General features: G+C 42.0%; 1 protein-coding gene across 1 annotated transcript; it reads right to left on the reverse strand.

The window, feature by feature from the left end:
• Positions 1-2,173: 2,173 nt before the first annotated feature.
• KLF1 (KLF transcription factor 1) lies at positions 2,174-8,323 on the reverse strand. Its single transcript, XM_073650952.1, has 3 exons — positions 8,091-8,323; positions 5,088-5,817; positions 2,174-2,717 (listed from the first exon to the last, which is right to left on the reverse strand). The coding sequence occupies exons 1-3, from the start codon at positions 8,142-8,144 to the stop codon at positions 2,512-2,514; spliced, it is 990 nt and encodes a 329-aa protein (XP_073507053.1). The 5' UTR covers positions 8,145-8,323; the 3' UTR covers positions 2,174-2,511.
• Between the last annotated feature and the right edge of the window lie 3,614 nt (positions 8,324-11,937).

Here is an 11,937-nt window from a genome sequence, read left to right on the forward strand (position 1 = left end):
TACCCCCATCATCCACGTCGGCTGCCCTGAGGCCATACCCCTCCCGTTGGGGGTTATACTATCACGCTGCACAATCATACCACCGGCCTCAGCGGTCTGCCCTGCAGCAGCAGCTCCTTAGCTGTATTCAACGGGTGGCGTAGTCGTCCAACATCTACCGCTAATACAGCGCCACTTAGTCTGACTCCCTGGGCACGGACCGGATCACCGCCACGAGACTACAACCCTCAAGAGATCCGGCTCCGGGTAAGCTCCCACGTGCGCAACGCAGCGCGACACAGGCCCAGGGGCGCGTCATTTGCCTTCAGCTCCTCTTTCCTCTGTGCCTGTGTCTGCCTCCAGCTCCTGCCACCTTCTCCCTTCTCTATGTCTGTGTCTGCCTCCAGCTCCTCCCTCCGCTATGTCTCTGTCGGCCTCTAGCTCCTCCCTTCTCCATATTATTTTAAAAGCACCAACTGTCATCTCTTATCTCAGTAATGTGAATATCTATCTTCAGTGAATGAACTGAGAGTGAAAGATTAGTCCAGGTGGAGAAAGAAGCAGATTTCTCGAATAAGATGCATGACAAAGTTGGTTATTTTCAAGTGCACAATTGATTTATGAAATAAAAAAATAAAACGGTTACTCTATAGAGGGAACCTGTCACCAGGTTTGTCCCACATGAGATAAGACCAACATCTTTCAGCCTTGATATACTGCATTCTAATATTCTGTATATAAGCCCCAATCCGGCCTGCAAGAAAGGAAAAAGACCTTTTATAATACTCACCTACCAGATGGTCAGGTCCGACCGAGAGGCGTCGCTCGTCTGGGTCCGGAGCCTCCCTTCTTCTTGTGATGCCGTCCTCCTTTTGTTCTTAGTGTGGATGATGCGTCCTACGTCATCCACACAGTCTCCCTGGCATCGTGCTCCTGTGCAGGCGTACTTCTCTGCCCTGACCAAAAGTACTGCTGTTAGAACTCTCCTGTTAGGTTTTTTTTTAGTTTGCTGGTCACATGACCATTTTTGCCTATTTAATCCGGCTCCGCCCTCCTTGCCTTGCTGGACTTCATTGTATTTACTACTCTTGAGCTAGCTTGGTGCTCTGTTGCCGTTCTCTGTTAGTTTTGCTAGGTCTTCTGACCTCTATGCTTTTTATTGTGTGTTTGTCTTTGTCTGCTACTATTTCTGCTAGGAGGTGTCCAACTTATCCCAGTCCCTAGTTCTTGTAGGGATCCCTCCCTCACATCTATAGGTCTTCGTACAGACTAGCCGAGGACTTTAGCGGGTCTGATCGCAGGATCAGGTTCCCCGTTACATCGTAGGGATCTAGTTTAGTTCTATTGTAGGGACAGATCTCCTGTCTTTCCTTAGTCTCTGTAGCAGATCTTAACAACTGCAGTGTGCGCATGCGCCGGGAAAGGTCAAATAGTCCTGGCGTATGCGTACTGCAGTACTTTACTCTTAGTCAGGGCGCACCAACCAACATATACTATATTATACTGAGGGATAAGATGATCAAAGACGACAGGGACAGTGGGTGCTCATGCATTCCCCTTGGGCAAATCTCCCTTGGGTATCACTCACACAGTCAGAGTTAAAGCATTATCCTTCTGTATACGACCACCTATAAGTGTACAAACGGATATAAAAGGAAAAAAAAAACACTAAACATCAACACATTAAGTTTATTGCTACAAAATTAAAAAAAGATTGTTACAAAAAAATTACAAAAAATTAAAAAAAGGCATCTGCCCCTAGTGGTCATTGTATGTAATGATCACGCATGAGCACTTATATGTACACTAGATGGTGGCCCGATTCTAACGCATCGGGTATTTTAGAATATGTATGCGGCCGACTGGGCGCAATCAGCAGAGCGGTGTTTAAATTTGGCGCCAATATCGCTGATTGGTCAGCGAACCGTATTAGTGAGGACCGGGGAGCGGCGCTGCCTGTGCGGGTACTTCTGCTGCGAGCAGCCGGGAGATGATCGGCTGCTCGCAGCAGAAGTATCCCGACCGGCGGCGCTGCTCCCCGGTCCTCCCTTCACACTTGCCGTCGGGAGATCAGAGGCCCTAGCCGCATGGAGGTCAGCGGTGCCGCCGGTCGGGGTACTTCTGCTGCGAGCAGCCGGGAGATGACCGGCTAGAGCCGGTCATCTCCCGGCTGCATCGCCGCTGACCTCCGTGCGGCAGATGAGCTGCTAACGGCCGCCATCTTTTTCTGAAATCCCACGTCGCTGATTGGCCGCGGCCAGACCAATCAGCGACGCGGGATTTCCTGGACAGACAGACATACAGAAAGACAGACAGACAGACGGGATAAGACGATTATATATATTAGATGTCTCTATACAATTAAAGTATGAAGAAGTGGAAACATCGTCTTTCAAAAGGGCAAAACCTGAACTCCTGTGGTTCCTGTGATAGGATTACTAATAGAAAAATACATATATGTATGTGTTATATACAAAAAATAAAACTTCTATAATAACAAGAGATCTGAGAGATGGATAATAATAAAAAATATCATTTAATTATTTCCTTCCCATTACTCTTATATTCATGCCTCTTCATATGTAGAGCCAGATGGTCCGAACGGGCAAAAGTTCGCTCACACATAAAACAATGGAAAGGGCGAACACCAGTGTGCTTCCGTATATGACGGGTAAGTTCATCAGAACGGGCAAACTTCCAACCGCAACCATCCCATTCACATACATAAGGTTTCTCTCCTGCAAAAAAAAGTGAAGATTTGTTTGTATTCATATCATATTATTATTATTAATACAATATTATTAATGTAATAGGACTTTACAGGGTAATAAGAGGATCAGGAGCCGGGTTACTGTAATAAGAGGTTACAGGGTAATAAGAGGATCAGGAGCCGGGTTACTGTAATAAGAGGTCACAGGGGTAATAAGAGGATCAGGAGCCGGGTTACTGTAATAAGAGGTTACAGGGTAATAAGAGGATCAGGAGCCGGGTTACTGTAATAAGATGTTACAGGGGTAATAAGAGGATCAGGAGCCGGGTTACTGTAATAAGAGGTTACAGGGTAATAAGAGGATCAGGAGCCGGGATACTGTAATAAGAGGTTACAGGGTAATAAGAGGATCAGGAGCCGGGTTACTGTAATAAGAGGTTACAGGGGTAATAAAAGGATCAGGAGCCGAGTTACTGTAATAAGAGGTTACAGGGTAATAAGAGGATCAGGAGCCGGGTTACTGTAATTAGAGGTTACAGGGTAATGAGAGGATCAGGAGTCGAGTTACTGTAATAAGATGTTACAGGATAATAAGAGGATCAAGAGCCGGGTTACTGTAATAAGAGGTTTCAGGGTAATAAGAGGCTCAGGAGCCGGGTTATTGTAATTAGAGGTTACAGGTGTAATAAGAGGATCAGCAGCCGGGTTACTGTAATAAGAGGTTACAGGGGTAATAAGAGGCTCAGGAGCCGGGTTACTGTAATTAGAGTTTACAGGGGTAATAAGAGGATCAGGAGCCGGGTTACTGTAATAAAAGGTTACAGGGGTAATAAGAGGCTCAGGAGCCGGGATACTGTAATAAGAGGTTACAGGGTAATAAGAGGATCAGGAGCCGGGATACTGTAATAAGAGGTTACAGGGTAATAAGAGGATCAGGAGCCGGGTTACTGTAATAAGAGGTTACAGGGGTAATAAAAGGATCAGGAGCCGAGTTACTGTAATAAGAGGTTACAGGGTAATAAGAGGATCAGGAGCCGGGTTACTGTAATAAGAGGTTACAGGGGTAATAAGAGGATCAGGAGCCGGGTTACTGTAATAAGATGTTACAGGATAATAAGAGGATCAGGAGCCGGGTTACTGTAATAAGAGGTTACAGGGTAATAAGAGGCTCAGGAGCCGGGTTATTGTAATTAGAGGTTACAGGTTTAATAAGAGGATCAGGAGCCAGGTTACTGTAATAAGAGGTTACAGGGGTAATAAGAGGCTCAGGAGCCGGGTTACTGTAATTAGAGTTTACAGGGGTAATAAGGGGATCAGGAGCCGGGTTACTGTAATAAGAGGTTACAGGGTAATAAGAGGATCAGGAGCCGGGTTACTGTAATAAGAGGTTACAGGGGTAATAAGAGGATCAGGAGCTGGGTTACTGTAATAAGAGGTTACAGGGTAATAAGAGGATCAGGAGCCGGGTTACTGTAATAAGAGGTTACTGGGGTAATAAGAGGATCAGGAGCCGGGTTACTGTAATAAGAGGTTACAGGATAATAAGAGGCTCAGGAGCCGGGTTACTGTAATAAGAGGTTACAGAGGTAATAAGAGGATCAGGAGCCAGGTTACTGTAATAAGAGGTTACAGGGGTAATAAGACTATCAGGAGCCGGGTTACTGTAATAAGAGGTTACAGAGGTAATAAGAGGATCAGGAGCCGGGTTACTGTAATTAGAGTTTACAGGGGTAATAAGAGGATCAGGAGCCGGGTTACTGTAATAAGAGGTTACAGGGTAATAAGAGGATCAGGAGCCAGGTTACTGTAATAAGAGGTTACAGGGGTAATAAGACTATCAGGAGCCGGGTTACTGTAATAAGAGGTTACAGGGGTAATAAGAGGATCAGGAGCCGGGTTACTGTAATTAGAGTTTACAGGGGTAATAAGAGGATCAGGAGCCGGGTTACTGTAATAAGAGGTTACAGGGTAATAAGACTATCAGGAGCCGGGTTACTGTAATAAGAGGTTACAGAGGTAATAAGAGGATCAGGAGCTGGATTACTGTAATAAGAGGTTACAGGGGTAATAAGACTATCAGGAGCCGGGTTACTGTAATAAGAGGTTACAGGGTAATAAGACTATCAGGAGCCGGGTTACTGTAATAAGAGGTTACAGAGGTAATAAGAGGATCAGGAGCTGGGTTACTGTAATAAGAGGTTACAGGGGTAATAAGACTATCAGGAGCCAGGTTACTGTAATAAGAAGTTACTGGGGTAATAAGAGGCTCAGGAGCCGGGCTAAAGTAATAATAGGTTACAGGGGTAATAAGAGGCTCAGGAGCCGGGTTACTGTAATTACTGTATTACTATTATTACCCGCAGGGGTCAGGGTGTACTCTACTATTCCTGTCTCTTACCAGTGTGGGTACGTAGATGAGCTTTCAGGTGTGAGCTCTTGGTGTAGGTTTTGTAGCATCCATCATGGGTACAGCTGTGACAGGTCACATTTCGGTTTGATGTGCGTTTTCCTTGCTTTTGCTTTTTCTCGTTTTGGATATAAGTCATTGAATGTGCAGTTGGTTGTGGTAATACATAGTAGGACATTGTGGAGGGGAAGGACTGGTAAGATTGCCCTTCTAGCACAGAAAACGATGTCCTTGGTAAAATTGGCACTGGAATTGTTGAGAAGTGGGTGCTGGGAACCCCTGGTGGCATGAGATCTTGTTTGGGTGGCAGTGGATACACGTAGCCCATAGATTGCTGTGTGGAGTAATTGGCATTGTCTGTGTGTTGGTTGCAAGGGTTGGTATTGGTTGATGCCACAGTCCTGGGTATCAGCTCTGAAGGTCCATCTAAAGATGCAGGATCTGCGAAGTTGTCTTCAAAGGGAAGGAGCAGGTTATTAATGACATCAGATGGGCACATATCTGTGAATTCCTGCGGGTGACCCTGGGGAATTGGCGCCTGTGAAGAATAGCTGCCATCCGCTGACTGCTCTAAAAAATTTAGGAAATCCACATCCCAACTGGATTCTTCTTCCTTCTTTATGCATGTGGTAACATCTGAAGGAGCAGGGTGTGAATACTGACAACCAGGGGGCGCTGGATATATTTCTGTCCCGGTCTCTAAGTCTGCACAATTCCATATCTGAAGATAAAAAATAATCTCATTAGTCATGGAAAGCATCAGGTTTTGGAAAGAGCCGCGCTTGTCACTTTTTTATCACTATTTTTGCTCTATCTCGGCTTTCTTTTACCAATGGGCAAAGATTGAGTTTGTTGCCCTGTATACCCTGGTCACTGTCTTTTTTTCTTTTTTTAAGTCACAGTCTAAATTGCGTTGATCAGATCATTTGGGTCTAGAAATAAAATAGACCAAAATATAATAAAAATAATAATGATGAGATCAAGAAACACAAGAAAAAGAACAAGAACAACAAGAAGAACAAGAAGAGAAAGAACAAGAAGAAGAAGAATAACAAGAAAAAGAACAAGAAGAAGAACAACATAAACTACAACAAGAAGAATAACAAGAAGATCAACAAGAACAAGAAGAAGAAATATAAAAACAAAAGTAAAAAAAAATTAAAAGAATAAGTTGAGTAATAAGAGAAGTTGAGTTGCAATACCAGACACAAACCACGACAGGTGTGGCGCTGTTCCTTAAAGTCAACTCCATATCTTACTAATTCAGTACAACCCCTTTAATGACTACGTTAAAAAAAAAAACGTATGCCCCTCTCTGTAAAATTAGAAGCACTGTATGTGCCCATATAAATGATTAAAGGGGTTATCCACTACTGGACAACCCCCACTTAATTACTTCAGGTCCCATTTAAAATAAAAATAAAATCATCTCCGGCAGTAACATCGTTCCATAGATGTTACTTGTTGTATCACGGTTCTGCTGCAGCCAATCACCGGCTACTGGTCGGGTGAAGGCGGAATGTTGATGAGTTACAGCTAATCAGCAGCCAATCAGTATCTATTGTTTTTATTTTAAATGGGCCCTAAAGTTACTAAACAGGGGGAGTCGGGTAAAGGACAACCCCATTAATGGCTGATAAATTTGAAGTACTACATAAGCCCTTGCAAACAAAAATATTCAAAAATGTCAAATATTGGAAACAAAAAAAATATTAGTAGAAAGTATTTTCTTGGAGGCTGCCTGATCCACATTAATACTTTACCAGGGTAGTCCTATGTTTTATAGATCCTGGTGCCTTATCATCTGTTGGTGCCCTCTCCCTATGTGGTTATTTACCGTTCAGTGTGTAATTGACTATACAGTGCCTAAATATAAGCACCATACAGTATGATGCCCAATCACAGTGCCAGACAACAAATAAAATTTCCATACTGTAGCCTAAATAAAAAATACTATACAGTGCTACCAAGGCTATACACTGCAAAAATAACACTCTGTACAGTGACAAAGTACCAGTAAATACCATCGAGTGCTTAGAAAATAGCTACATACAGTGATCAAATAAAACCTGTGTACAGTGCTGAAATAAAACGGCATATAGTTCCCAAATAATACCGGAATACAGTGACCAAATAATACCTACAGTACATACGGTGCTAAAATAGCTCCTACATACAGTGATTAAATAATACTTATATACAGTGATACAATAAAACCTACATACAGTAACCAAATAATGCCTATATACAGTGCTTAAATAATACCTACATACAGTAATCAAATAATATCTACATACAATGATCAAATAATACCTACATACAGTGATCAAATAAAACCTACATACAGCGATCAAATAATATCTACATACAGTGATCAAATAATACATATGGTGCGGAAATAGTTCCTACATATGGTGATCAAATAATACCTATATACAGTGATCAAATAAAAGCTACATACAGTGCTCAAAAAATACCTACATACAGTAACCAAATAATATCTACATACGATGATCAAATAATACCTACATACAGTTCCCAAATAATAGCAATATACAGTGACTAAATAATATCTACATACAGTGACCAAATAATACCTACATACAGTGATCAAATAATACCTACATACAGTGATCAAATAAAACCTACATACAGTGACCAAATAATATCTACATACAGTGACCAAATAATAGCAATATACAGTGACCAAATAATAGCAATATACAGTGACTAAATAATAGCAATATACAGTGACCAAATAATAGCAATATACAGTGACTAAATAATACCTAGAGTTCCCAAACAGTGATCATTTAATACCTACGTACAGTAACCAAATAATACCTACATACGGTGCTGAAATAGCACCTACACACTAATTAATACCTACATATGGTGACCATATAATAATATATATAAATAACTTATACGCACATATCTATTCACTACCAAAATTCAAAAACAACTAATATAATGTGCACAGCGGCCACTTACCTGATTATTGTCATATATGAACTGACCCTGAAAATCGCAGGACGCTAAGGCCATACTCGCTATATACAGCTGCCCGTGCAGACCGGTATATATAGAAGTCTACGTATATGTCTATTCTATACGGTCTTAGCACTGAATTTCCCCGCTCTCTGCCTTCTTCATTCAGTTTGCCATAAGATAAACAGATCGGGGGAATTACTGGGTTTTCTATTTGCTTTTTTCTTCTTTTTTTTTCTCTCTCAAGAAGTTTTGTGGTTTTGAAGATTGGATCTGATTGGTGGAAAGGGAGAGGAAGCCCCGCCCCTCTGTTAATCTCTCCGCCCCTTTCTCACTGCCCGTGTCATCAAATTATAGTGAAGAAATGGCATTTTGTGCTTCTTTTTCACAGAGACAACACATTACAACATGGCAATAGTCAGTGACATATTTTAGTAAAAATGAGCAATGTAATTACAAAGCCCTGTAATATTTCTACGTATCACTGACAGAAAATAAGGGAAGGATTCATTATTTTATTATATACACTGACGAGCAAAAGGGTAACAATGTTTTGAACTTTTGCCTTTCGGGCTCCATACCTCACCATCCACTGCTGCTTCGAACGTGAGACTACCATCACTTTATGGACAATCATCTTGGCTATCTCTTACATAAATTTGACTTGTAACTATTTAGCATATGATTAGTCATGTAGATTCTTGTCCGGTCACTGCATTGTTATTGTTTTGCTCCTAAAAATCAAAATTTTAATTTTTATTATTTAGTTAGTATTTTGTAAATCCACCTTTGGCTTTCACCACTGCCTGAATCCTTCCGGGCTGCTCTCCATCAGATTTAAGCATGTCTCCACCGAAATCTGATCCGACGTCTCTTCTACACGTTCCCAATGTTGGTGCATACTGGTCGCCTCACTTGGGTATGTATACAGCGTTTTCTTCAACTCTACCCACAAGTGTTCGGTTGGGTTGAGGTCTGGGAACTGTGAGGGCCAATCCAGCACCTCTACTTAATTGTCATTGAACCATTTCTTCTCCAATCTCAACGTATACTTTAGGTCATTGTCCTGCTGGAACACTATGTCGACCTTTTCTATAGTATACGAGTATACGAAGTAATTTGTCTTGTAGGATACTCACTTGTAGCTCAGCACTGAGACCACCATCGGTCCTGGCCAAGTATCCAAAGCCTTTGGCCGTAAAACAACCTCATATCATCAGGCTTCCTCCACCAAACTCGACAGTTCCTTCAATTTTTCAATCCTTTAGCCCCTTTTTCCCTTATTTCTTCCAGACCCATTTGCACCCATCTGAGCCTAGTCTATTGCCTATCGCCCCAAATCACCCGTTTCCAATCTTCCACTCCCCACTTTTTGTACTTTTTTTGCAAACTGGAGCCAACGCTTCTTATGACGATATTGAAGTTGAGCCTTCTTCACCTTTTTTTGGGCCACCATTCCAGACTTGTGTAACGTGTGTCGCACGGTGTTTGCAAGGATGTCTGTAATCTCACTATTACGAAGAATACGAGCCACCTCCAGTGCCGTGTTTGTCACCAGAACTGATAGACCTTGTGATGAGCCGACTTGTTGACTGTGATATTTTGCCTGGACGTCCAACTCTTGGCTTTTGAATGAATGGATTGACTTCATTTAGTATTCTTCCAACTATGATGGCACTCACATGATGCATCTTGGCAATTTTCTTGGCTGAGAAACCGCTATCGATGAGCTGGATGATGCTGTTTTTCTTTTCTTGGGAAATCTTCTTCATGGCTGCTCCTCAATTCGAACCAATGATCTTTCGCTTGGGAATCAACCTGATAACGCACTGAGCTATTAAGGAATGTGAGAACGGGTTGTAATTTGTAGTATACAGGAAGAAAAAGATTTTTCCACCATCAGGAGCAAAACAGTAACAATGCAGGGACCACCTTATGCAGAAGACCTACATCTTTAGCAGAAACGTGGGGTGAATAGTTGACTAATGAGGTTTTGAAAGATTGGGGACTAGAGGTGAACGAACTGATCTGCAAGACCTTGGTCCAGCTGCTACATCAGAGTTCCGTGACCGCCAGATGAAGCTTTGCGAAACACCTCTTCCCTACCGCCACCCACAGAGATTCTTCTAACTAGTATGACTGGCCTGCAAATCAGAGGAGGCACTGGGTATTCCAGCAAATACTAAGTAGTTTGCAAGGCTTCCATTTAGTGGCCACAGAACATTGATGTGGCCACTTGACCATGATCCTGTGAATTTATTCAATCATCTCTAGTGGGGACAGGTCCTTCTCTTCTTGGAAACTAGACCCAATGTTATAATGGGGGTTCATTTTAAAGGGTCCTCCTCTACTCTACTTACGCCACAGACACCAAGCGCTACTTCAGATACTTGACCAGCGTCAATCAGTTGATCTTTAGGGCCTCTTCATTTGAAAGAGGGGATGTCCTGATGGGGCTAAGGCCTCAATTATTCATACTGTCATATATTTGTTTTAAATGCAGAGAGGCAGTGACTAGAACTGATCATATCTGCATAAACCTTATTCCTTGTTACTGATTTTACAAGAATTACTTTAACTGAGAATCAATGGATGATTCTGAAAACTCTTTATATTAATAGGGTCTCCTGATGATAGGCTGATTACAGGATAACTGATCTCCAGGACCACCAGTGATCAGATGTGATCGGCAAACCTAGTAATAAGTGTTCAATTCTGCTACAGCGACACCACGGGAGAAATTAAGAAATGAATTACATGTTTCCCATTGAAATCAATTGGTTGTCTTGTGAAATGTGTGAGAATGCAGGGTCCTCCACAGCGATTTGTGGCAAAAAGATGAGCGTCCTGAAGATGTAATCCTATTTCTATTAAGTCAGAATTCTCTAATGGAGTAATTGAGAATGCCAGACTACCTCATTTAGGGGTATTCCAAGTACAAACAGGATGCCTGATAGGGGGTCTAAATGAGGGACTATTGAATGATGTGAACATCGCTCCATACATTGTAAATATATTGCAGTCGTCTTCTTCATCTACTCGCACTTCACTAGTTCAGCACAACCTGCTCCCAGAATGCTTGGTGGACAGATTTAAGGGAGAGACAGATAAGGCCTCCATGGTTCTTATCTCCTCCACTCCACTGCGGCACATGCGGCACATGAAGGCTGATAACACTGAGTGACGTTAAGTTACACGACTGCAAGTTATTTTTTAAAAAACTGCAAAACTCATCCCGAGAATTTGACAATTCTGCTAGTAATGACTATATACGATCTGATGCTTGTAGTGAGCCTCAGATACGAGGACCGAACATAGAGGCTACAAAGGAACCTCTTTTTGCAAATTCTAGAAAAAAAAAACTAGATGAACTGTAAAGTTCAAGCTTTTACAAAAACATCTGGTTCCTGGTGGTTAGAGGTTGTACTAGTTTCTACAGTGGCTTGCAAAAGTATTCAACCCCCTCCTCCCCCACCTTGGCATTTTTTGTGTTTTGCTACCTCACAACCTGGAATTTCACTGTTTTTTTCTGCATCAGTTCATGTAAAGAACATGCCGACAACTGTGAACATTTGGTTTTCTTTTTATTGTGAAGCAAACAACAAATAGGACAAAATAACTAAAATTGTCAGTGTGCATAACTATTCACCCCCCTACAGTCAGTACTTTGTAGAGCCTCCTTTTGTGACAATTACAGCTGAAAGTCTTTTTGGATAAGTCTCTATGAGTTTCCACATCTGGCCACTGAGATTTTTGCCCATTCTTCAAGGCAAAACTGCTCCAGTTCCTTCAAGTTAGATGTTTTCCTCTGGTGAACACCAATCTTCAAGTCTGACCACAGATTCTCAAT

Source organism: Phyllobates terribilis, unplaced genomic scaffold, assembly GCF_046119375.1.
Source record: "Phyllobates terribilis strain yellow unplaced genomic scaffold, ASM4611937v1 Scaffold_11__3_contigs__length_659146591, whole genome shotgun sequence".
Taxonomy (NCBI): domain Eukaryota; kingdom Metazoa; phylum Chordata; class Amphibia; order Anura; family Dendrobatidae; genus Phyllobates; species Phyllobates terribilis.

Excerpts from the sequence above, each read along its gene's own strand:
- KLF1 (XM_073650952.1), bottom strand. The coding sequence starts at position 8,144 with ATGGCCTTAGCGTCCTGCGATTTTCAGGGTCAGTTCATATATGACAAT. Across the intron at positions 5,818-8,090 it reads TCATATATGACAATAATCAG|ATATGGAATTGTGCAGACTT; the intron begins GTAAGTGGCCGC and ends TTTTATCTTCAG. Across the intron at positions 2,718-5,087 it reads TCATCTACGTACCCACACTG|GAGAGAAACCTTATGTATGT; the intron begins GTAAGAGACAGG and ends TTTTTTTTGCAG.